At 40.8% G+C, this 27492-nt stretch overlaps 1 protein-coding gene across 6 annotated transcripts in view; it reads right to left on the reverse strand.

Moving 5' to 3' along the window:
* Window positions 1–23926: 23926 nt before the first annotated feature.
* PHF14 (PHD finger protein 14) overlaps window positions 23927–27492 on the reverse strand; it is a 184190-nt gene continuing 180624 nt past the window's right edge. For 4 of the 6 annotated variants that reach the window (XR_007922235.2, XR_007922234.2, XM_051852938.2 and 1 more), the window contains one exon: window positions 23927–24126. Coding sequence is in view for 4 of the 6 variants with exons in the window: in XM_051852938.2 (XP_051708898.1) it covers window positions 24052–24126 (75 nt within the window). In the remaining 2 variants the exon portion in view is untranslated. Of the gene's footprint in view, window positions 24127–25914; window positions 25987–27492 lie in introns of those variants that run through there. The other 2 variants (XM_051852939.2, XM_051852937.2) reach the window with 1 other exon arrangement.

The raw sequence follows: 27492 nt of genomic DNA on the forward strand, positions 1-27492 counted from the left end.
TGCATGCTTATTGGAGATGGACAGGAGGGGTGCCTTTTTAAAGTAGGAATGGGAAACCAGCTTGAAGACCATGGCAGAGCCTGTGTAACAGTTCTCTTGTAACTTAGGGTGAGGGGAGGTTGTTGCTCTTTGCAACCCCAATTTTGTGGTATTATAATTGGAAAACTGATTTTACAGGATGTTACTAGAATTTTAAAAAGCAAAGCAGGGTTGGGCTTTGTAATGGAAAAGACTTGGGCAACTGCGACCTAACAAAATTTCTTCTTTGCATTTCTCAGAATACAACATGCCTTTCTAAGGGGGTAAAGGATATAGACAGTAATATTTTCCAAAGTGATTTGGATCTGAAAACCATTTTTTTGCTTGCTTATTTTCTCATGGAGAATGATACGGGAATAGTATTCAGCTGAGTATGCTTTTGGAAACACCAACTGTTTTAGCTATTTATTGCTGTGTATCAAATGACTACAAGCTTAGCTACAAACAGCATACTTGTATGGCTTTAGAGCTTGTGGGTCAGGAGTCTGGGCCCAGCTTGTGTGGTCCTCTGTAGGACTGTAATCAGGGTTGTGCTGTATCTGAGTGTTTTGGAAAGGATTAATTCCAAACTCATTGAGGCTGTTAGTAAAATTTATTCCATTGCCTTTCTAGGAGTAAAAGCTTTATTTGTTTGTTTATTTATTTATTTATTTATTTGCTGACTATTGGATAGAAGCAATTCTTAGCCCTTGAAAGATCTCTTTAGTTCCTTGCCACTTGGGTGTCTTTGATCAAAGCCAGCAAATGAGCAGTCTTGTCTTTGTTCCAAGTACTGTACCAAAATACCATAAACTGGGAGACAGAAACAAGAGAAATGTATTTCTCAGAGTTCTGGAGGCTGGGGCATTGGAGATCAAGGCACAAGCCTGAGTAGATCCAGGGCCTGGCGAGTTTCCAGCTTCTAATTTGTAGATTGTGCTTTTGCCAACATGGCCTCACACGGTGCAGAGGCAAGGGAGCTCTCTGGGACCATGATGGCTCCACTCGCTTGATCTTGTTGCTTCCCAGAGGAACCATATCTTCATATTGTTACTTTGTGTTTAAGATTTCAAGCTACATGGCCCAAGAACTTGGACCCCTGCCACCCACATGGAAAACCCAGATGGAATTCTTAGCTCCTTGCATTGGCCTGGCTGTTACTGGCATTTGGGGAGAGAACCAGCAGATGACAGATTGGTGTCTCTCTCTTCCTTCTCTCTCTGTCACTCTGACTTTCAAACACATAAGTAAATCTTTTTTTTTAATTTTATTTAATGAATATAAATTTCCAAAGTACAGCTTATGGATTACAGTGGCTTCCCCCCCATAACGTCCCTCCCACCCGCAACCCTCCCCTTTCCCACTCCCTCTCCCCTTCCATTCACATCAAGATTCATTTTCAATTCTCTTTATATACAGAAGATCAGTTTAGCATACATTAAGTAAAGATTTCAACAGTTTGCTCCCACACAGAAACATAAAGTGAAAAATACTGTTTGAGTGCTAGTTATAGCATTAAATCTCAATGTACAGCACACTAAGGACAAAGATCCTACTTGAGGAGTAAGTGCACAGTGACTCCTGTTGTTGACTTAACAAATTAACACTCTTGTTTATGGCCTCAGTAATCACCCTAGGCTTTTGTCATGAGCTGCCAAGGCTATGGAAGCCCCCTGAGTTCACTGATTCTGATCATATTTAGACAAGGCCATGGTCAAAGTGGAAGTTCTCTCCTCCCTTCAGAGAAAGGTACCTCCTTCTTTGATGACCCATTCTTTCCACTGGGATCTCACTCACGGAGATCTTTCATTTAGGTTTTGGTTTTGTTGTTTTTTTTTACTTTTATTTAATGAATATAAATTTCCAAAGTACAGAATATTGATTACAATGGCTTCCCCCCATAACGTCCCTCCCACCCACAACCCTCCCCTTATCCACTCCCTCTCCCCTTCCACTCACATCAAGATTCATTTTCGATTCTCTTTATATACAGAAGATCAGTTTAGCATACATTAAGTAAAGATTTCAACAGTTTGCTCCCACACAGAAACATAAAGTGAAAAATACTGTTTGAGTACTAGTTATAGCATTATATCTCGGGGCGGAGCCAAGATGGCGGAATAGTGAGGGCGCGCACCGATAGTCCGGGAAAATTTAGTTTAATAAAAGGGGAGTTACGGTAGCCGCAGAAAATAGAACCAAACAAAAATTGCAGGGGAAACCCTTCTGAATGGAGCAGGCGTGAATCGGACGACCTACTGGGAGAACAAGGTCGCCCACCGCATGGAAGCAAAGTCGCGGGACCCAGCCGCAGAAGCCCCAGGGTCTGCTCGACAGTGCTCCAAGGAGAGTGCACGCCACACAGAAAACAGCGGGGAGACTTGAGACGCTCAGGGCTCCGAGTCCACACATCGACGCTGGAAGGGGAGGTGAGCTCAATAACCCGAGACATTGGTGGGGAAACGGGGGTCAGAATCTAGAGGGGGGCCGGAAAGTGCAGCAAACTCACTACCGGAAAGAAGGAAAAAAAAAAGCTTCGGGGTTTCTCTTCCCCCTAACCTTGCAAAGGTTACAAGGCTGCCAGACTTGAAGAATTCCCAAGAGACAAAGAGCAGGCCTCCTCTTTGGATTTACATATCAGTGGGGGAGAGTTAAGGAACTGAGTCACTACAATTCAGTAGCCTAGGCAACCCAGTGGGAGTCCAGAGGAGCCAAAGACTGGAAGCTAAATACCATCAATTCTGCACAGCCCTGCCCTGCAGTGTTACTTACCCCCTGAATAAATAAAATAAATAAATAAATAAAAAGAGAGAGATTTACCACACATAACCTGAGGGTGTCACCTTTGCACACCCTTAACCTGGAAGAACCAGGCAGAGCTCTCAGGCCGCACCCATCTCAAGCCTCCAAGGCTCCTCCAACAGCAGGCAGTCCACTTAACACGGACACAGTATAAAAAAAAAAAAAAGAAAAAAAAAAGCGCACAGTGACGCAAGAAGAATTAACTATGCCGAGTAACAAACACAGAAATAGAGGGAGCAAGATCAACGATGACACTATGATGCCTCCAAATAAGCAAAACACCCCAAGCCAAGAGTATGAAGATGATGAGATAGAAGAAATGCAAGATACGGATTTCAAAAAATTTATGATAAGAACATTTAGAAGTTTTCAAAAGCAAATCCTTGAACTACAGAAATCCTTAATGGACAAGATTGAAAATCTTTCTCGTGAAAATGAAATTTTAAGGAAGAGTCAAAACTAGCATTATATCTCAATGTACAGCACACTAAGGACAAAGATCCTACATGAGGAGTTAAGTGCACAGTGACTCCTGTTGTTGACTTAACAAATTGACACTCTTGTTTATGGCATCAATAATCACCCTAGGCTCTTGTCATGAGTTGCCAAGGCTATGGAAGCCCCCTGAGTTCACTGACTCTGATCATTTTTAGACAAGGCCATGGTCAAAGTGGAAGTTCTCTCCTCCCTTCAGAGAAAGGTACCTCCTTCTTTGATGACCCATTCTTTCCACTGGGATCTCACTCATGGAGATCTTTCATTTAGGTGTTTTTTTTCCCCCAAAGTGTCTTGGCTTTCCATGCCTGAAATACTCTCATGGGCATTTCAGCCGGATCCGCATGCCTTAAGGGCTGATTATGAGGCCAGAGTGCTGTTAGGACATTTGCCATTCTATGGGTCTGCTGTGTATCTCACTTCCCATGTTGGATCATTCTCTCCCTTTTTGATTCTATCAGCTAGTATTTTCAGACACTATTCTTGTTTCTGTGATCCCTTTGGTTCTTAGTCCTATCATTACGATCAATTGTGAACAGAAATTGATCACTGGGACTAGTGAGATGGCATTGGTACATGCCACCTCGATGGGATTGAATTGGAATCCCCTGGTATGTTTCTAACTCTACTGTTTGAGGTAAGTCAGCTTGAGCATGTCCCGAATTGCACATCTCTTCCCTCTCTTATTCCCACTCTTATATTTAACAGCGATCACTTTTCAGCTAAGTTTCAGCACTTAAGAAGAATTGTGTATTGATTACAGTATTCAACCAAAAGTATTAAGTAAAACAAACCAAAAAAATACTAAGAGGGATAACATATTAAGCTGCTCATCAACAGTCAGGGTGAGGGCTGATCAAGTCACCGTTTCTCATAGTGTTCATTTCACTTTAACAGGTTTCCTTTTTGGTGCTCAGTTGGTTGTCACCTATCAAGGAGAACAAGTGGTATTTGTCCCTTTGGGATTGGCTTATTTCACTCAGCATGATGCTTTCCAAATTCCTAACAGGGATCACACATAAGTAAATCTTAAAAAATTAAGTAAATAAAAGATTTCAATGATCTTTTATTTACATAAGTAAATCTTAAAAAATTAAGTAAATAAAAGATTTCAAACTATGAATTTTGAGGATGACACACTCAGTCCTTAACAGGTCACTTTTATTATAATCAGTTCACTAGAAAAAAGTCATAGGTCTTGGCCGGCGCCGCGGCTCGATAGGCTAATCTTCCACCTGCAGCGCTGGCACACCAGGTTCTAGTCCCGGTCAGGGCACTGGATTCTGTCCCAGTTGCTCCTCTTCCAGGCCAGCTCTCTGCTGTGACCTGGGAGTGCAGTGGAGGATGGCCCACGTTCTTGGGCCCTGCACCCCATGGGAGACCAGGAGAAGCACCTGGCTCCTGCCATCGGATCAGCATGGTGTGCCAGCCACAGCACGCCGGCAGCAGCGGCCATTGGGGGGTGAACCAACGGCAAAGGAAGACCTTTCTCTCTGTCTCTCTCTCTCACTGTCCACTCTGCCTGTCAAAAAAGAAAAAAGAAAAAGAAAAAAACAAGAAAAAAGTCACAGGTCTTACCTGAACTCACAAAGAAGGGATTCAACAAAGGCATGCATATCAGGAGGTAGGGATCATGAGGGTGAAAATCAAAAAGCTCTGAATACATGTATTTTTGCCACCACTCAGGTTGAGAGACCTGAGCAAACTCCAACCTGGCCTCTCTCCACTCAAGATTGTCTCCTGGATGATGACAGAGGCCCCTTCAAATGTCTGTCTGGGAAAGTTCAACACTGCCCAAATAATTTACGGGTTTGTCTATCTACAATCTCCCTTTCCTAAGGGCATTTATGTTAAAAACAAAAAGCTAAAAACACACAAAAAAACTTGTAGTCATAAATCCTTTATGCTAATCATGCTGATGGACCTTGCATTGTAACAGCCTTCAACACTTTTCCTTCAGAACACCTCAGAGTCGAAGACCTTCTGACTGCTATTTCAGCACAATTGAACTCAATGTGAGAACAAACTGCCCCTAAAATATCTGTAAAGCAGCTATGTTCCTGAAACACTCAGTGCGACTTATGTAAGGAGTGGCCAAACAGAGCTATTAATCTCGTATATCATGTCAGCTTGACTTGGATGATGTGTGCCAAGGGTCTGCATTGTCTTAGCCATGGGGAGCGATGCTTTGTTCTTTATACATTTCTTATCTATTCCCAGAAACGTCCTTCTTCAAACTAATCCCGAGGCTTCTTTTCAGAAGCCTCTTTTCAAAGATAATACGCTCCCTATCTCTAAAGGTACTTGCACCAATCATATTCTTTTTTTAAAAAAAAGATTTATTTGTTTATTGAAAGGAAGAATTTATAGAGAGAAAGATAGAGACAGAGACAGAGAGAGAGAGACAGAGAGAATCTTCCATCCATTGGTTCATTCTCCAAAAGGCTGCAATGGCCATAACTGGACCAGTCTGAAGTCAGGAGCAGGGAGGGAGCTTCTTCTGTGTCTCCCATGTGGATACAGGGACACAAGGACTTGGGCCATTCTCTATTGCTTTCCCAGGTACATTAACAAGGAGCTGGATCAGAAATGAAGAGAGCCGGGACTGAAACTGGCACCCATAAGGGATGCAGTGTCACAGGCAGCATTGTTACCTGCTATGTCACAACACAAGGCCCCAACCAATTGTATTTTAAAGAAAGTAATATCCAACCAGGAGAACAGTGGTTTATTGACCTGGCAGGCTCCCCAGCCAGCCCACTACACGCCCACAGGGCTTGGGGGCTATGGCTCAGACCCTGGCAGGTGGTGGTTGGTCCTTTGGGGTCAAGGATGTGGGGGGTTGCAGAGGTGGGGGCGTCATGCCCACTCCCTCGAAGCACAGTTCTCAAAGCCCTGGCAGGCGTCAGACATGGCCCACGCCTGACTGCCCCACCCTCCTGCAGCCCTGGACGCCTTGGGTATAGAAACAAGAATCCGTAGGGGGTGCAGGTGCAGCTGCATGAACAGCCCGGGGCCCACCCAGGCCAAAGGCCCCTGGAAAACAGCTGGAGGAGGCGGAGTGTGGAGGCCTCGGGGTAGCAGGGGGGCTGGCGGTGGCCGGCGACCTGGTGGGCACTAGGCCGGGTGGGAGAAGAGGCTGCCAGTGCGGAGCCGCCACTGGAGCTCCTGCCAGAGCAGCTGCCGCTCCCACTGGGCACCCTTCATGATGCCCCTGTTCTCCAGGGGCGGCGCGACAGTGAGAAATTCACCCATGTTTACCTAGTGCCTGACTTTTCAGGCCAAGCCAATGTATGTGCAATGTATGTTCAAGCCAATGTATGTGTGATGTGTGAATTTTGACTTGAATTTGACCACTTTGAAATACCTCCCAAGAATCATTGTAGGCATTAGGTTTGTGTTTCCAGGCCTAGGTCACTCATATTCTATCCTGAATAAACTTTATATTAACTTTTCCACAGAGCTAGTTGATTTCTTTTTTTTTTAATTACTTATTTTTTTTTGACAGGCAGAGTGGACAGTGAGAGAGACAGAGAGAAAGGTCTTCCTTTGCCATTGGTTCACCCCCCAATGGCTGCTGCGGCCGGCGCACTGTGCTGATCCGATGGCAGGAGCCAGGTGCTTCTCCTGGTCTCCCATGGGGTGCAGGGCCCAAGGACTTGGGCCATCCTCCACTGCACTCCCGGGCCACAGCAGAGAGCTGGCCTGGAAGAGGGGCAACTGGGACAGACTCCGGTGCCCTGACCGGGACTAGAACCCGGTGTGCCGGCGCCACAAGGAGGAGGATTAGCCTAGTGAGCCGCGGCGCCGGCCCGAGCTAGTTGATTTCTTTCAAGTTTCTACTGTACCCTCCATTCCCTACTAACCTTGTCTGAATTCACTTTATCTGACCACCCTTAACAAAGCTCTAGTTCCGTTTCTTTTTGGCAGGGGCAACCTTATGTGTTTGGGTCACACACCTGGCAGGTTGATACCATTCTGCTCTTCACTCTGACACAGTCCCGTGTAACTAAGCTGCAGTGAGCTTTTAAGGGTGTGCTTTAAAGTGGTTTGGATTCCTCTCCTCTCTCATAATAGATATATTCCTGAAACCCAGTATGTATTTTTGAATAAACTTTGATACTGAAAGGAAGCATAGATGAAGAACTCAAGGCAGAGACCCACAACCTAGGTGTCGATCTGGCTCTATCCTAGACTAGCTATGACAGTTAGTGGGAAGATGTGTGTCCTCTGTAGTGGTTCAGTGGGATTGTTTTTATGCAATTCATGGGGAAAGAATTGCCTCAGACTTACTGGAGGGAGAAATGGAGCTGGAGTCGAGTAACACACCATTGTTTCCTACTACAGACCCACAATGGGAATTCACTGGTTTCCCTTGGAGGAGTTAGGAGAATCCTGACCTGAGCAATTCTCCTTTCTCCCATGTGAAGCCCGAGTGGAAGAATTAATAAAATCCAAGGAAGGTCTGCAGTTGGGCACCATGGGAAGCAGCCTTGCCAAGGAAAAGCACACAAAACCTGGGATATTTGAGCCCTTTGTTAAATAACTGCTCGGAGGCAGTGTTGGATGCAGAAGCAGTGAAAGCACTCGGTTTCCCTCTGCCCTCCTCCCCTAGGCCAGAGGCCACCAAGGGGCGGGCCCTCCTCTGGTGGTTTCCTGTGAGGGGATCACTGCACTGAAATGTCTCTCCTGATGCCCTGGGGTCAAGCCCTCTGCTTCTCTTTCTAGGCTGTCCCTCCAGCCCAGCTCTTTTTTTTTTCAGTTTACTTTTTATTTTTATTTATTTAATGAATGCATTTTTACATAGATACAACTTTAGGAATACAGTGGTTCTTTCCCCAATGCACCCCAACCCCGCTCCCATCCTACCTCCCATTCCCTCTCCCATCTCCTTCTTCATTGTGGATCATTTTTAGTATGACTTTATATACAGAGGACCAACTCTATGCTAATCATAGATTTCAACAATTTGCCCCCACACCCACACACAACATATAGAGTACAGTTTGGGGAGAGAATTTGCAGTCCATTCTGATATTACAATTCAACAGGACAGAGGTCCTACATGGGGAGCAAGTGCACAGTGACTACCGCTGTTCCTTTAACAATTAACACTCTTTTTTATGATGTCAGTGATCATCTGAGGTTCTTGCCATGAGCTGCCAGGGCTCTGGAGGCCTTTTGTGACCATATACTCCATCAGTATTTGGACACAGCCATAAACAAAGTGGATGTTCTCTTCTCTCTTCAGAGATGAGTGTCTCCTTTTTGATGACCCTCTCTTTCCTTTGAGGTCTTGCAGAGATCCTTTGTGTAGGAATTTTTTTTCCACAGAGTCTTGTCTTTCCATGCCTGAAATGCTCTTGCAGGCCTTTCAGCCCGACCAGGAAGCCTTAAGGGTTGATTCTGAGGTCAGAGTGTTATTTACTGCGAGAGTCATTCTAGGAGTCTGCTGTGTGGACTGCTTCCCGTGTTGGTCCTTGCTTCCTTTTTTAATTCTATTATTTTTACCAGGTACTTGATGTTATTTATATCATCCCTTTTAAACTTAGACCAGTCTATCTGTTGTCTTTAACATTTAATATGATCAATGCAACAGTGAAGATTGTGTTTATACCACCGATTCTTATGGGTTTGGAGCCCCATGATTAGTTCTTAGGCTGTACCCTAAGAGGTAAGTCTATATGCCTGTATGACAAGTAGTGGGCAGTTCATGATGTCCTAAATCAGAGAGAAAATACACAGAACAATAGTTGAATGAGTACAGAGCAGAAGGCTTTGTTGGTGGAGGTGTTTTGTGTTTTGTTTTATTTCTCAAGAGAAGCTCACAGCTATTATGTTTTATAGTACCAACAATGGACACCATGGGCTGAGATTTCCCTTTGACATTTTGTCTGTTCAGTGAACTGCAGAAAAATGCAAACCTTTACCAACCAGGGAAATATATCTTCCCTGGATGTGCTTAGAATATTTAAAGATCAATCTGTGTCTTATTTTTCTGAGCTCAAAGTTTTGGAAATAGCAAGATATTTGATTTTACCCATTTATTTTATTTTTTTTGACAGGCAGAGTGGACAGTGAGAGAGAGAGACAGACAGAAAGGTCTTCCCTTGCCGTTGGTTCACCCTCCAATGGCCGCCGCGGCTGGCGCGCTGCGGCCGGCACACCGCGCTGATCCGATGGCAGGAGCCAGGAGCCAGGTGCTTTTCCTAGTCTCCCATGGGGTGCAGGGCCCAAGCACCTGGGCCATCCTCCACTGCACTCCCTGGCCACAGCAGAGAGCTGGCCTGGAAGAGGGGCAACCAGGACAGAATCCGGCGCCCCAACCGGGACTAGAACCCGGTGTGCCGGCGCCGCTAGGCGGAGGATTAGCCTAGTGAGCCGCAGCGCCGGCCCGATTTTACCCATTTAAAAATTAATCGGTTACAGATTCTATGAGAATGCTTTCAATCAATAATTATATCTCTAGTTTTGTATTTTCTTAAGTATTCCAAGCTACATCATGTCTGCCATTGCAATACCATTATTTAATATCCTTGAAAATTTGATTCATGAGGTAATATTATTCCAAAGCTACAATAGTTCAAAAATGAAATTAGATCTTATAGATTTTGGCTGTTTTTTTATTTCATTTTTTCCCTCTGAGATTTGGACCTTTTTGATTAAAATATCTCTTATGTAGAACAGCTTCATTTACATGTTTAACACATTTATAATTTGGTTCTAGATTTTCTTCACTTTAACAGTGTCCTGGTTGCATTAAGATGCCTAGTGTTCTGCTCTCCTTATAAGTCAAGGAGTTGTAGTTTTTGGCCTTAGACTTTGTTCCTCAACCTCTCTCACGTCCAGGGCCCCTGCCGGCCGTCCAGCTCCTCATGCTGAGCTCCCATCACCACAAGTAACTTCCCTGAATCACTGGCATCACCAATACCTTTCATTTCCTTTTCTTACTAGATTAGGATATTTTTAAAACTCAAAAGTAAAATCTTTTAATGAAATTACAAATGATGAAACTGAGAAGATATTCCATAACTTTGGAATTATTTGAGAAAAAAGAAAGCATTTAATATCTATCACGTCTGAGAAACTGTCCTGTCAGCTATTTATCTAATCTTCAAGTAGAATATACATCTTCATGATTCTGGTCTGGGAGAACACCTGTTACTGTGTTTGCCACCTACCACCCCCCGATCTAAGATGATTGGATATGAGAGAATACTTAACTGAAGAGTGAGTTTACATTATCCCATTTGAGAATTTATAATTAGAAGGCCCTGGAGTTACAAGATCTGTGCCCTGCTTGGTTAATTGATACCCTTGTACTCATGAGTAATCAGAAAAACAGTTTACAGAGTGGGCATGGGGGAGAAGGAAACAGATTTTAGGGAAGAAACATAGCGGGAAGGCTACAGAAAGGATTGATTTCTGTAAAGCATTCATTTGTCCACTTATAAAAATCTCTTAATTATTCAAAGAGGCTTAAGTGGATTTTTTTTTTTTTTTGGACAGGCAGAGTGGACAGTGAAAGAGAGAGAAAGGTCTTCCTTTTGCCGTTGGTTCACCCTCCAATGGCCTCTGCAGCCAGCGCACTGCGCTGATCCGAAGGCAGGAGCCAGGTGCTTCTCCTGGTCTCCCATGGGGTGCAGGGCCCAAGGACTTGGGCCATCTTCCACTGCACTCCCGGGCCATAGCAGGGAGCTGGCCTAGAAGAGGGGCAACTGAGACAGAATCCAGTGCCCCGACCGGGACTAGAACCCCGTGTGCTGGCGCCACAGGCAGAGGATTAGCCTCTTGAGCCGCAGTGCCGGCCTTGAGTGGATTTTTATTCCTTCTAAACTATGCCTAAGAAATCTCACAATCCTATAAAAAACTATATAAGACAGATTTTTGTTTAAAAATAATAGACTTTCTGTTCTCTTCAAAACCCAATAACATAGCAGTTTAAAAAAAAAGTACAAAGGATTTGGAATCACAGGGACAGAGTTAAGCTCTGGAATGACAGACAGGAAGAGACGGTGAGTAAGGCAGCTAGGCAGAGGACGTGAGGTGCAGGTGTTTGAAGAAGGGGATGAGGATGGATCACAAACCTTACTTTTGTAAAAAAAAAAAAAATCAAGAAACAGTCAGTAGACTTGGTTGGAAGCTAGGGTGAAGAGAGAAGCTGGAAAAACAAAAAATGAACAAGGACATCCAGGTGTACTTCCCTAACCTGCCTAGCCAGGTAGTGAGTGTCCACTCCTGGCTGAAAACAGATGAGAAAGTCATCAGACTGAGGGACACCAGGTTAAAAGACGGAGGAGGAGGCTCCCTACTGACTACAGGGACAGGGAGAGGGAGTGAAAGGGAGACTCTGGCCCACTTCAGCCCTGGCTCCCTCAGCTCTGCCATGCTGTCCTGAGATGGGCAGTTCCCAGGAGGCTGTCACATTCCCTCCGGAAGAAATGCCCAGTCTCACACAAAAGTATCAGCGGTGCTAACACCTAAAGGATTCTCCTCCCCAAGCTTCTTGCGGTGAAACTTGCCAGCCCACAGCTGCCTCACATGTGCGTGTGGCACTCACTGTAGTGCATCTCTGAGCAGGCAATCCAGGATTTCAAGACATTGGAGGAAAGGCAAAAAAGGAGAAAGAGGGGGGAAGCAAGGATTTGGAGGAGGAGAAAGGAAGAAATGAGACCAGCTCAGCTACATTCAGGTGTGAATCCATGTGTATGGATGGGGAACTCTGAAAAGGATTGTGAGGCCAGACGCCACAGCTTCCTTTGATGAAGAGGGGAGTTGGGAGACACCAGATCTGTGAGGGAAGGGTCTCGAAGGAGGGAAGACAGGAAAACGAACATAACAAGAGAAAGGGACCAGTTCTAGAAAGCAGAGCCTAGCCTTTTCATAAGAGAAAAAGAAAAGTATGGATTCATGTTAAAATCACATAGTGCTCAGGAAATAAATGATGAATGGAATTAGAGCCACTGAATTGTAAACATAAAATGGTAAAATGGAAAATATTGCTATATGTATTTTAACAGTTTATAATTTTAATTTTAAAAAACTCTAAGCGGGGGCCAGTGCTGTGGCTCACTTGGCTAATCCTCCGCCTGCGGTGCCAGCATCCCACATCGGGGCTGGGTTCTGGTCCCAGTTCCTCCTCTTCCAGTCTAGCTCTCTCCTGTGGCCCGGGAGGGCAGTAGAGGATGGCCCAAGTGCTTGGGCCCCCGCATCCGCGTGGGAGACCAGGAGGAAGCACCTGGCTCCTGGCTTCAGATAGGCGCAGCGCCCGCTGTGGCGGCCATTTGGGGAGTGAACCAACAGAAGGAAGACCTTTCTCTCTGTCTCTCTCTCTCATTGTCTGTAACTCTACCTGTCAAATAAAAAAAAAAAGTGTGAATTGTATTATATGCAAATCTTGACTTCTAGAAATGAAGGAAAAAATGAATAAAATTTCTGGCTTGGGAGACAGCTGCAGAGTGATGTTGGTGAGGTTAATGGGGACCTTGGCTGTGCGGTAGACAAACCCCTCAAGGAAGCAAGGACAGATCCTGCCTTGGCATACAGAGGTTGGGGCAGCAGAAGTACAGAGTTAATATGGCCAAGGCGGGGCTAGGGAGTGGGAGTTTTCACTGCTGAGTAGTACTCCCTTGCATGAAAGTGCTGTTGTCTGTTTGCCACTTGAGGACATTAGAGTTGTCTCTAGGTCTTGAGTACCGTGAATAAAGTCGCTATACACATACATGTGGCTCCTGAAGGATCTGAGCAGAACACCCAGGGATCTCTGTGCCACACACTTGACCGAGTAGATTTCTTCAAATGCAAGTCAGATCATGTTTCCTCTGATTAGTCCCTTGTTGCCTGCAGCAATCATTCAGCACCAGGTCTGCACGTTAGAATTACCCAGAGCACTTTTCACAGTGCCAGGTGCTCGGCTCACCTGTGAAGACTCTGGTTTAATTGATCTGAGGGTGGGGCTCATGTGTGCTTTTTAGAAACTTCCCATGTGATTTATTTTATAGAGGTTTAAGTCCTTTTTGCAAATAGAATAACTGAGGTAGAATTTACCCACACACAATTTACCTGCTTAGTGGTTGGGTTTTTTTGTTTGTTTGTTTGTTTGTTTGTTTGTTTTTTACTTATTTGACAGGTAGAGTTAGATAGTGAGAGAGAGAGAGACAGAGAGAAAGGTCTTCCTTCTGTTGGTTCACTCCCCAAATGGCCGCTACGGCCGGTGCTGTGCCGATCTGAAGCCAGGAGCCAGGTGCTTCCTCCTGGTCTCCCATGCGGGTGCAGGCGTCCAATCACTTGGGCCATCCTCCACTGCCCTCCCGGGCAACAGCAGAGAGCTGGACTAGAAGAGGAAAAACCGGGACTAGACTTCAGCGCCCATATGGGATTCCAGTGCCACAGGCGGAGGATTAGCCAAGTGAGCCCTGGCGCCAGCCCCTGCTTAGAGTTTTTTAAAATTAAAATTATAAACTGTTAAAATACATATAGCAATATTTTCCATTTTACCATTTTATGTTTACAATTCAGTGGCTCTAATTCCATTCATCATTTATTTCCTGAGCACTATGTGATTTTAACATGAATCCAATTCTACAGAACAAAATCTAAGTGCCTTAGCATTCTCCTGAAACCTTCGCAGGATAACTTCCTCCTAGCTTCTCAGACTCTGCTCCTCTCTTTCTGCCTTGCGTTTTCTTGGATCTGGACATGCTGAATCATCTTCAACCTTTGAAAACTCTACCTCTGCATAGCTATTTTGTCTTTTTGAAACACTATTCCCACTCCTGCTGCTAAAGTCTCATGCCTTCAAAGACAAACTCAAATATGTAATATTTTTCCATCCCATAAGCTTATGTAGCTACTTTCTTCTGCCCCGTGTTTTATAACTCTTTATCAAGCTCTATCAGAACACTAAATCATAACAATTGTCTAAGTCTGTATCTGCCTCTCCCACCAGACTCTGAACTGCTGGAGAGCAGAGATAGTGACCACACAAAGTGTGGCTCATGGTAGAGGCTGTTTGATGAATGAATTGAGAAATAATCACCAATATCCAAGCACAGGAGTTATAACAACGGATGGGATAATTAGGAGAACAGACATAAAAACAAGAAATGACCAACATAGAGTGTGGGAAGCTCGGGGGAATCTGTCAGTGAAAGTCCCAGCACAGGCAGTCTTTACTGAGCACGTATGATGGTACAGACTGTGTTAACTGATACGCACAGTTGGTCTAATGAAAAGTATATATGTATGTATATGTGACATTCAAGTCTGCTTGAGGTTCTGAGTTTGTTCTCTCTGGATTTTTAATCAACTGAGAAGTGTATGGAGAAGCCAAGTGGACACTTTTTTTAAACTTTTATTTAACAAATATAAATTTCCAAAGTACAGCCTTTGGATTACAGTGGCTCCCCCCCCCCCCATAGCCTCCTTCCCACCTGCAACCATCCCATCTCCCGCTCCCTCTCCCATCCCATTCCCAAGTGGACACTTAAAATATGACATCAGCCCATTGCTGGTAAAGCTGGAATGGTGTTTTTACATTTTGCCACTTATGCCTGGGTTCAGATATGCCGTTATCACAATGCATAGGGGTGAAGCAGATGGTGTAGAATGTGAGCACTGATGGACAAGTCACTCTTACAATGGGATGCACTAGAAGGAGACAAGGAAAGGTGGAAGCCCTTTGCTCCACTCTACCAACAGGAAAATATGGTAAAGAACAAAAGCAAGCCATTCAACACGTGGTTCTGGGAACTCCAGATACCATTATACAAAATAATAAAGTTGAGCCATCACCATAAATAAAAACAAACTCAAAATGAACTACAGGAAAGGGTATCTGATCTAGCAGTTAAGATACTAGAGTTAGGATGCCTGAGTCTCATATCTGAGTACGAGTTTGAGTTTCATATCAGAGTGGGAGATTTGAATCTGGATCCAGCTGCTGACTCTAGCTTCCTGCTAGTGCAGACCATTGGAGGAGTGGTGATGGTTCAAGTAGTTCAAGTAATCGGGTTCCTGTCCTCCATGTGGGAGACCTGATTTGGGTTCCTGCCTCTTGGCTTTTGACCTGGCCCAACCCTGACCATTGTGGGCATGTGCGGAGTGAACGAACAATTGGGATCTCTTTCTTTCTCTGTCTCTCTCTTTTCTCCTCTTCCATCTCCTTCTCCTCTTCCTCTTCATCCCATCTCGCTGCCTCTTAAATAATAAAAAAAGAACTAATGACCAAAACCTGAAACTATGATAATCCTAAATGAAAAGACAGGGAAAATGCTTTATATCACTGGATTTGGTATATAACACTGAAAACCTAGGCAACAAAAGCAAAAAGAGACAAATGGTACTATACCAAACTTAGAAACTTCTGCACAGCAAAGGAAACAATCAACAAAACAAAAAAGCAAATTACAGAATGGGGGAAAATAGTTGGAAGCCGTGTATCTGTTGAACGGTTAATATCCCAAATATATGAAGAACTCCTGTATCCCAATGATAAAAAGCCAAATAATCTAAAGAATGGGCTTGAATAGACATTTCTCCAAAGAAGAAATAGGCAAAAAGAAAAGATATTCAACAAGATCACCAGAGAAATGCTAATCAAAACACAAAGATATGTCACCTTAAACGCGATAGAATGGACACTCTCCTAAAAATAAATAGAAAATGGAAATAACACATGTTCACAAGGATGTGGAGAAACTGAAACTCTTATTACAGTTTCACCATCAAATGCAATGTCAAATGGTGCAACTGGTATGAAAGACAGTAGGGAGTTTCATTTAAAAGTAAAAAAAAACTAGAATTACTATATGATCCATCAATATAACTGCTGAATACATATCCAAAATACTTGAAACTGGCACTTAAAGAAAAATGTGCAGCCTCGTGTTCATTGCAGAATTATTGACAATAGCCAATAAATGGGAACAAACTAAATGTCCATTGATGGTTCCATAAAGTAAATGTGGCATATCTGTAGGATGGAATATCGTTCATATACACTGCATGTTTCCACTTAATTAAAGTCTCAAAAGTAAGCAAACTCTTTGTGGTGGTTCCCAGGGACTTAGGAGAGGGAGAAAAACAGTTGTGTGTAATAGGTATAAATGTTCAGTTTTGCAAGCTGGAAACATTCTGGAGATCCACTGCAGAACAATATGCAGATGGGTAACACCACCCTACTGTACACTTTAAAATGGTTAAGATGGTAAATTTTATGGTTTTAAATCAAATTAAAAAGAAGCATGAATCCCATGTACTGTACAAGATGGATATTTCTGATTCACAGCCATTTGCTAAAGGTAGCCCAAGAAGTACTGAAATTGGGATTAGAAATCAGACCATTCTAATTCCAATTCTATGCTCCTAAAGAGTTATACTATTCTTTAAAGTGCCTCTGGGTAGAGGGGAAAATATATTAAGAAATTTTCAACAATTAATAGGAAAATTAATTGAGCCATATTCGATGTTCTGTGTTTAGCAGAGTTTTGCCTTTTCTTGGGCACATGACCAAGATTATAGCATTAGTATATTTTCTGATACTATAGCAAAATATGTGAGGCTGAGTATTTTATAAAGTAAACAGGTTAATTTAACTCACGGATTTGGAGGCTGAAAGTCCAAGAACAATGGCTGCATCTGGTTAACCTCAGGGCACATCTTGGCCATGTCAGAACATGATAGAGAAGCAGGAGGTGAAAAGGCTGCATTTAGAAGGGTTTCATCATTATAGGGTGGCTTTGCTTTATCAAGTACCCACTCTTAAGAGAATTAATCATGGCCTTAAGAGAAGTATATTAATCCCTTCTGAGAGCTGTACACCCAATAATCCCACTTTCTTTCACTAGGTGCCATCTCCAAAGTGTTCTACCATATCTCAACATCGTCACACTGAGAATCAAGCTTCCAGCACATGGAATTAGGGTGGTACTCAAATTATCTCCAAACCATAACAACCACCTTATTTTCTCAGTCTCCCTTATATTTAGGGTGGAACCATGTGACTCAGTTCTTGCCACCAGGACCCCTGAGTGGAAGTAAGCAACCCTTAGAGTTGGAAGAAATGATGTGTGAATTAAATCTCTTTCCTCCCAAAAAATTCTCACCCCACACTCTAAAGAACACCCAAATGTGAAGTTGCAAAATGAACACATGAATCCATCAGGTAACTCTTCTCCAAGAACGGCCAAGAAGAGCTATCTAATCCATATCTGAGAGTGATGTGAGTGTGAAGTAAGCTTTTGATGGTTTAAACCACTGAGATTTCAGGGATTGTTTTCAGGGCCTATCCTAGAGTAATGTAACATATTCCTAAAGAATTCACTCACCATATTTGTCAGCTGTTTTCTCGCAATGTAGCTGGAAGAGGATGAGGAATTCCATGGGAAAGAGAATCCACGTTTTGTAGTGAAGGGGAGAGAGCTTGGTTATTAGAAGGATCTAGGGGAGATGTGGGTGTGAAGGAAAGATCTTCAGCAGAAATTGTTCTCCAGGGAAGGTAAACGTGAGCTGGGGTGAGGGAAGGAACTTCCAAATTGGGTAAGTTTAGGGACACTGAAGGCAAATAGCTTACTAAAACATTTTCCCTAAGCCTATTCCTACATCTAGAATTATACCTAATCAAATATAAATCCCAAATCAAAACTTGCTGAAAAAATTGTCTTTCAAAAAGAAGCATTTCCAAGGAGAAAAGATAAATCATAACCCTGAACAGATGTTCCATTTGTTAATTTGGTTTTTACTAACAAGATAACATTTTTGAAGGCATTGCTGAATGCACCAGTTTTGTACCTTGTTAGTAGAATCAGAAGGATCTCTCAGTTCAACAATGCTCTGGAGGGTGAAATGTGTTCTCCTTTATGATTTGCAGCTCTGATTAGCTCTATTTTTCTGCCTAAGGTGCAAAAATGCAAATGTGAGCTGACAGTCTGTGTTAATTTCAGCTTTTACATCATCACCACTAAAAAAAATCAAAACAAATGTCTTCTTTTGACTCTCACTGAAAATATCTGAGACATGTGAGCCAGACTATACTGTCCTCCAATCTTCCATCAACATTTTAGCTTATTGTCACATGTTTAAAAAAAGTATGCATGTTATAAAATACATATATATATATTTAATATATTCTATCAGAAATGAATTGTTGAGAGCAGAATAACATACATTAAAAAGCATAGCAATCTGGGATCTGCTTTAAGATAATTTGGCAGAAAGAGAGGAAGGATGATAGATAGAGCAGGCATGACAGAAATATTAATGAGCTGAGTCTCAGTTCTGAGTGCACAGGTAGTCATTGTACTCCAGTCTTGGGTATGTTTGAAATTGTTAATAATAATAAACGGTACAGGGACCATAACTTACATTTAAAAATGCTTTCAAACATTTGCACAAATTTAAGGACACATATAAAAAACCAATTTCCTTAATCACAGAATTTCATTAACTATTGTCAAAAACTCATAATAACATTTTGCACATAACAGGTTTCTGTTTGAGCTGTATCGCATGTGCTATTTCATCAAGGAACACAGAATGACAAGTTCCTGAAGTGGTTGTTACCTCTTTCTGATCACGTGGCACTACTCAGCTGCCTTTCTCACTGACCTGAAATCCCCAAGTCCAGAAACAGCACAGCTATCTTCAAAAGCAACAATAGTCTCGCATCATCTTTAGAATCACACTCAGTGTTAAAAATGATAATGGTTGGAAATGATATGTATCATGGAGAGTCAAATTTTCTCTTCCTTTTGTATCAACAAGGATAGTTATCAAACTCACACAAGCATCCAATTCAATTACCTATTATTTCTAGAAGTCACATCAATTGGTTGTGGCTTGAAAAACTTGATATGAAAATAATGTGTTTTTTTTTTACTCCATTGACAGATAGTATCAACATAAGTAGAGAGTATCTCATTTTTCAAAGTGAGACATTCAGCAGCTATAGGTATAAATTAAATTTGTAAAATAAGAGACAAAAGTGAACCTTCAAACACTGATGTGGTGTTGACTGTGTTATATGAACCCAGTTATATCTAGTGCACACAAGAACACATAGGTGTCATGCTGGGAAACCAATGATCTGGCTCTCATCTTGGCTGCAGGCAAAGAATATCTCATCAAAGTTATAAATTTCATAAGTCTGTTCCCAAATCTAAAACCCTTAAGGAAAATGGCTTTCATGGCTCAACAGTTTTAAAGGGTTGCTCTTACTTGGCTTTGTAACAAGGAAATTAATCGTTTTTCTAAAACAAATCAGAATTATACCATAGTTGCATGCAGTTTTCATGCTGTTGCTGTTAGCACTTAACTTCCTGTCTAGATATGAAAGCCCTGGACACCACATTGACTTCACCATGGGGACATATTTATTACTTGCTATGATTACTCAGGATAGTCTGAGCTGGGAATGAAATTTGCTCATTCATGGCTATGCACAAATTGTTTTCTTGAGGAAATGTGAAGAGGAGTAGTTTTCTAATCAACTTTCACAATTCAGATTGAATCTTATTTATCCTCCTCTCAGGAGCAAGTTGCTTCAGTCCCAAGCAGTGTTAGCACCCAAATCAACAGAAACGTGTGCAGGCCTCAGGAACCCAAGTAAAGAACTGGAGAATTGTCAACACAATTATTCAATTGATTTCTTCCTGCCCACTGGGCTCTGGAACAAAATTTCATCTAGCCATGTGAAAGGCACATTTGTAGGAAAGTCTCCTGTTTTGTTTTGGAGACATTCAATTTGAAAAGCAACAGTTTGTTACACCTGGGAAAAAACAAGACAAATTGTAATGGATGCACTAGAGTATTCATGTCTCAAATGCCTCGGACTGCTTAAGCTTAGAGGAAAATCTTAGTGACTGTTAACAGAAAAATCTACATATATAAAATGAGCAATGTCATTGCATTTTAAAAAATATTAGAAAGCAAACATACCTAGTCTCACCTCATTTCACCTGGATGATCAAGAAGTTACAAATGAGGAACTCAATCACAAAAACTGTAACTTCATGCAATAAGTGATCTCAAAACAAAATGAGTAAAGAAAGCTACACACAAAAGATGTGTGTGATATGATTCTGTTTGCAAGAAATCTTGGAACAGGAAAAAATCAAAAGAAAATCAGTGGCTAACATAGGGTATGTGAGTAATTGCAAAAGTGCAAGAAAAGTTTTGTTTTTGAGTGTTGGAAATGCTTTATATCTTGAGTGGAGGTTACATGGATTATATGTATTTTTCAAACTTTATCAAACAGTAGATTTTAAATGGCTGCATTTTATGTAAATTACACTACTGAAAAACTGTTTCAAAAAGTAAAAACAATATATGTTAGCAGTACCTGCTTGTAATTTGCGAATCTACTGCAAAGTAATACCAGAGGGCAACCTTGTTTCAAAATTATTAAGAATTTCACGATAGTAACAGCAGAGGGAGTTTGTGTGTCATGGAATCCATCCCCAGTGCTGGCACAACAAATAGCGTATAACATGTCCCAGTAAAGTTTTTTATTTATTTGACAGGCAGAGTTGACAGAGAGAGAGAGAAAGGTCTTCCTTTTCCGTTGGTTCACCCCCTATTGGCCGCTGAAGTTGGGCATCTTAGTGTCCAACAATTTTCATTGTACAGGAGTACAACATTCTATTGTCTCTTCCCTAGATCTGAAGAAAGAGTGTGACCCCGAACACAGTTTTTAAGAGGTGCTGTTCCTAAGTGTGATGCAGGAAAATATTGATTTAAAGTTATTTTTAAATTCTTGGAAGGTAATTTAGAAACACAACTCAGTGGCTAATATGAAGAGGATGCATTCAGTTCACTGGTTGGAAATTACCCAAGCATCAGGAAGTATAAAGGAATTCCATTCTTGAGGCATTCTCTGTAGTTAGTTACAGAATGACCACACTGGCTGTTTCTTACATCTCGCACATGCCAAGAATGAGCTAAGAAACAGAGGTAAAGAAATAAAGAAAACAAATTGCTTAATTGCATAGTGCTTTGTCTTCTTTAGAAATAATTTATGGAGCATTCCTGAATTATTAATGTGTATAAGGATTCTCCCTAAATGTATAATCTGCACTACTAGAGATATTTTATTGAGTATTTCATTCAGTCCTCCTTAACATAGCTCGAGAATTGTTATAACAGAAGTACTTAGATTTACTTAAAATGCTATGGACTGAACATATTTCTCCTCCTCCACTCCTGCCCAAGTTTCTATGTGGAAACCTGTAGTGTGAAATTCCTGTGTCTAACCCCTGATGTGACTGTATTTGAGGCAAAAAAGTAATTCAGGTTAAAGATCAGAAGGGTCCCTAGAAGACACAAGAGGGCTCACACATTTGCTGTGCGTGCATGCACAAAAGGTTGTGTACGATGCAGCAAGATGACAGACATCACCAGAACCAGGTTCCACTGAACCTTGATCTGGTACCTCTAGCTTCCAGAACTGTGAGAAAATACATTTCCGCCATTTAAGCTACCCAGCCTTGGATATTTTGTAAAGCCAATCTGAGCTAGTACATAACATGTTTTATGTAAAATAAAAATATATACTATGCATAATTTGATTCAAATAAATGACTGGCTTAATCATAGTCATATGACAGCCTTTTAGCACTACGTGTAACAACAGCATGAAAGTATAGACCCTAAAAATTTGAGCAATTCATACACAAGTTTGAATGTATTTTTGAAAAGCTCTTTTAAAAAAAGATAACCTGGTTTAAAAATGTATAAATATATCACTTGAATATAATTATTTAAAATACTCACAGGGCAGCTGAATGTCACTGTGCTTCTTACACTCAACAGCTTAATTTAGAAATGTAGGTGTTGAGACAATGTGATAACACACTAATAAATAAACAGTCTACCAAAAAATATGGCCAAAAATTTCTTGAAAAATCATAGCAATTAGGTGCATTCACACTTGTTCATTATAACTGAATGTAAAAAAGATAAAAAGCAGGATCTTCAAGATTTGAAGCAGATAGAATGGTGATTATAATGGTTTCACTCATTTTACTTAAACCTAAGTCTACAAAAATGAATTCAAGTGTAGCTAAGAAGTTGGAGAACAGAAAGAATTAGAGAGGCTGCAAATGATGAATGAGGTATTAGTAAGAAAGACTGTACATTTTCAGGGAAGACAGTAGATCAAAGACATATGACATAAATAGGTACTAAGCAATGGTTAAATGTGAGATTCTGGGGTGAGACTGATTGAGTCTGAAGTCTTGCTCAGCCAATTACAAGTTACATAACCTTGGTTAATTTATTTCACCTGTCTGAGCCTCAGTTTAATCATAGGGAAAAAGGGAAAAGAAACAGTACCTATCTTCTATGTTCCCAAGGACAATTAAATGGTATAATATACACTAAACATTTACTATCTACAATATAATAACCATGTTAGCTATGATGTGAATTCTGTGTAATTGCTTCTTTTGAAAAGTGACACTACTGATAGGATGCCAAGCTGTGTGAATGTGGGTATTCTAAAAAACTGATGTGAAAAAAAAGTCAAATTCATTTCAGTATTTGTTTATTTCAAGACCCCTGTGCCACTATGCACTGACTTCTCAATATTTTCTTTGGCTCAAAGTCTTTGGTACAAAATGCATCCAGGGAGCCCATTCTGTGGGCTATCGTTTTTTTCCTGGTATCCACAGTTAGATTATCTGAGGCTATCCTTCGGTGAATAGTCTGCTAACTACTTGCAGTTTCTCCTCATTTCAGCGGGGCTGTATCACAGCTGCCAGCATGTCCTACTGTCACATGTTTATTGAGCTTGTCAGATGCATGCGATAAAAATACGGCTCCAGGGCAAACACTGATTCTGTTCCCACAGGGAGGGAGTTGTATGTGGCCATTCTCTTAAAGCCCTCCTAATGTTCTCTCATTTTAAGAAATTCTGCCTTAAATAATCAAAGACATCTGCCAAAAACATTTCACTCTGCAAACAGCAAGCAGATTCATTGCTGCTGCTATAGCTGGCAAATGACAGCTTGGAAATTAGAGCCAGGGAGAATGAAATGGCTGGTTACTGAGAACTGTGAAAAAAATGGGAATCAAGAGAAATTTTGGAAAATTTATAAGCCAAGGAAACATATATAGGAACTGTTCTTAAAATGTTTAGGAAAGGTGTGGAGGTCACAAATTCTGAGTATTTAATTAAAAAGCATGACACTCCTTTTGCAATAGAATATTACATCATCCCTTCTTTTTGTCCTTCTCTGAAACAGTAGACTATCATGTGATACTATCATGTGGTTAATTGGGAGAAAAACGGTATTTCACCTTATGGCAATCGTTGGTTTTAAGTGTTTTCATGTGCAAGCATTTTCTGTTCATTTTGGAACTACATCAGTTTTTTCTTACATTGGTAATGAGAAATACAGTAAAGTCCCTGAAGAAAACAGACCATAAGAACACTTTCAGAGTTTTCTTTTAGGACACCCAGATGTGTCAATACTTAGGTTACAAACAAAACAAAATTCTGTCTTCAGTTCTGAAATTCCAGTTAAGAATTTTTCTCCCTTTAAAAACATTCTGAATGTCCAACTTTTATATAAATGTTGAAATTGGTTAAGAAACCAGCAAATACAAGGTCCTATTCATTTTCAACAACTTTATTGAGAATATTTTGCAAATTAGATTTTACAATTTAACATTTTACATTAGAAATTTTATCTGCTACTACATAAGTTGCAAATATTTCAAAACACTACAGGAAATCCCTCATTTCTTTGGATTTTTCTGTTCCATGCTGAGCTCCTGAGACATATTTTTTCTTTCAGCTTCATTTTCATCTTCCTGTGAAATAAATTTAAGAACATATTAAAATATAAACTTTAGAGAATTTATCAGTCACACTTAACACATTTTAAATAAAATTTATCTGTGGGACTCTAAAGCATTGTGATTTCAGTAATCCTAAGGAATAATGGTAACATTATTTAACACATATTTAGAGTGGGTACTGTTTGATGCTACACATCAACTAAAATCTTCTATGCTATGCTTTCAAATGCAACCCATTTTATCAATGCTCTAAAAATTACTTTTTAAAACACCTGTCACTGAAAAGTGTTCTTTGTAGGGGGTGAGCCAGATATGTTTACTTCACTGTTTGATAAAAAACAATAAATTTAACTTCTAAGACACTTTATGTGCTTCAGCATGGCATTTTGGTCCCATCTAACATACTTTCTTGACAGGTCTGCCAATTTTCCAATTACTTGTACCACCATACGTTATCTGAAGATCAGTTAGGTCTAAAATAGGAAACATGGGGATGTCAGGTTGTGGAATGCTTACAATCTTCTACAGTTTCAATTCTAAGTGGTGGCCTCATAACTCACAGCAGGGTCCTGTGGAATATGGTGAATAAATGAAGTGATATCATAATGTCTGCTACCAAAGGAATGAAGTGCATCTTGTGTTCAATATTAAATTCTGCCCTTCAAAGTTAAAATAATGGGAGTCTGGAAAAATGTTTCACCTAACAATTTGTAAGCCATCTTAGTGTTTATGTTTCTTCAACAATCCCAAATACAAAGCAGACTTGCTTTTCTAATACTTCTGGCTTGTCACACAAAATCACTAAAATTAAAAGCATTACTAAATCTTTACTGAGTTAACTAAAAAATGAACAATACGTTTTTTTAGTATTTCTAGCAGCATTAAATGCATCATCCCATATCTCTGTACCTTGGAAAGCCAAATTCAATTGAATTATATAATTGTTAAGCTCTGCTTAGTGAACTGACCTTACTAAAGTAAATGCAAATCAAGGAACATACACTGATTTTCTCTGACAAACCACAAACCTTGCCTGTAACCATTAAGGGGAGAACATTCCTTTATCTACTTTGTCTCTCTAAACACAACAGCAACTGTGATTTAGATTTTGTCAACACCAGGCAAGTGCAGAAATGATCAATATTACCAACCAATCTCAGTCATTACAGATATGTAGAACACCAGGGATGGTGCTTTGAATATCATTTTGGCAATACATCGTTAATGTAATTTCACAAGAAAAATAGCTACTTCATGTCATTCAATTTTTTTTCCCTCAATGGATCTTTAGTGAATAGATTCAATTATGTTTAATTGATTCCTGAAGATTAATGAACAGGTGGTTTCCATTTTTAGACAAAAGTTCCTAGAGATTACATTTTAATGACATCCTACTGAAAAACAAATTTTACTCCACACTTTTCACTCTTTTCCAGAACATGTTAAATCAGCAGGTAAAGATGGCAAGAAACAATGTTAAATAGCACTGAATTTGTCACTGTGTTCCTCAAGGCAGGGTTTTGTCTTTTTTGTCATATATTTCTACCATCTAACTGGGGATACAGCTGGATTCTGAACTACAGTATGTTTTCTGAACTATGTGAAACAGGGAGTAAGACCTGAACACAGTGCAGGTCTGCCAGAACTCATGTCACCTGGAAAAGCATAATACTGCTCCTTTTCAGGAGTCACACTTCCAGCAATCTTGACTTACTGTAACAGCACTGAAAACAGAAGTAAGAAAAGAATTTTGAAGGAACACACCTTTCTTTATGCTGAGGATTTGTTTTATAACATCTTGCCATTTTTATACTTTCAAGTAATTGTATAAATAATATGAGCCAATCCTTTTCTTCCTTTACACAATGAGAGCTGTGATAGGGATGAAGAAAAGGGAGGAAAAAAGGCACTCAACACTAAATGCTGGGGCATAATATTAAAATTGCTATTGTATAACATCATCCAGATAATAGTAATAGATTTTACTGTAGGAAAGTATTAGAATTTGACCCACTAAAGCTCCAGCAAGAATTTTTTTTATAAGTGTTAATCTGTGTATTTAACATTGCAGGTCAATTTTTATAAAAATCTTAAATGTAGTTCAAAATTAATAGAATAATTAAAATAGTTCAGGCAACAAATCAAATATTGACAAATAACAGCATAATGAATAAAATTACAGAAGCTTTTTACGAAAGCATTTCTTTACTAGTGGATATTAAAGATGAACAAGAATTTCTTCTGATTGATAGCAGGCCTTTTTTCACTCTGCTGAGATAAGACATCTGTTTCCCAATGAAAGAAGACCCTTGCTACACGGATCATTTTCCTAGTGACAGCCCTGACAAGTTTGACATTTGTTTCATGAAGTGTTCTGAAACCGCCAGCAAGAAAATTTACCCTTTGAGACTACTGGAAAGGAGACAGGCTTACCTCTTAATGTGTAAGCTTGTTAACTCATACTCCAGAAAACATGTTGATTGTGACAACCCTGCCAATCTGCTAGTTACATGTGAATTTCAAGAATGTGCATTCACACAATACATCTATAATACCAAGCAATTAAATGTGCTTGCTTAGTCTTCTTGCTCTTTTGTTCACTGACAGAATTATAGTGAGATCAATCACTTCCAAGCTCACATGGACCATGTAGAAATGGTCTAATGCTCCAGGTTGGCAATATGAGATTGTAAGAGCTATTCAAACAGGGAAATAAGTAAAAACACTGCAAACTACATCCCTCTTACCACCGATTAAAACTTGCAAGATTTTTACTAAAATGTTATTCAGCTTGTGCCACCAATTTTGAATAGAGGAATCCTCTTACTTTTCCTCATTTACAGATAGGATTTAATTTTTTTTAGAATAGGTCAAATAATTGATGACAACTATTAAAACTTATCCATCCTTCTTTTTGTTTCTCTTAAGAGGAAGCAACCTTAAGCAATCGCCGATTATTTTAGCTCCTGGGATTTTTTTTTTTTAAAGATTTATTCTACTTGAAAGTCACAGTTACACAGAGATAGAAGGAGAGGCAGAGAGAGAGAGAGAGAGAGAGAGAGGTCTTCCATCGGCTGGTTCACTCCCCAGATGGCCACAATGGGTAGAGCTGTGCCGATCCGAAACCAGGAGCCAGGAGCCTCTTCCGGGTCTCACACATGGGTACAAGGGCAAGGACTTGGGCCATCTTCTACTGCTTTCCCAGGCCATAGCAGAGAGCTGGATTGGAAGTGGAGCAGCTGGGTCTCGGATCAGCGCCTATTTGGGATGCCAGCACCGCAGGCGGCGGCTTTACCCGCTACACCATAGCACCGGCCCCAGCTCCTGGGATTTCTATCACTCAAGTGTATTTGGACCCAAATTATGAGTACAAGTGAC

The sequence above is a fragment of the Oryctolagus cuniculus genome, chromosome 16 (assembly GCF_964237555.1).
Source record: "Oryctolagus cuniculus chromosome 16, mOryCun1.1, whole genome shotgun sequence".
Lineage (NCBI taxonomy): Eukaryota > Metazoa > Chordata > Mammalia > Lagomorpha > Leporidae > Oryctolagus > Oryctolagus cuniculus.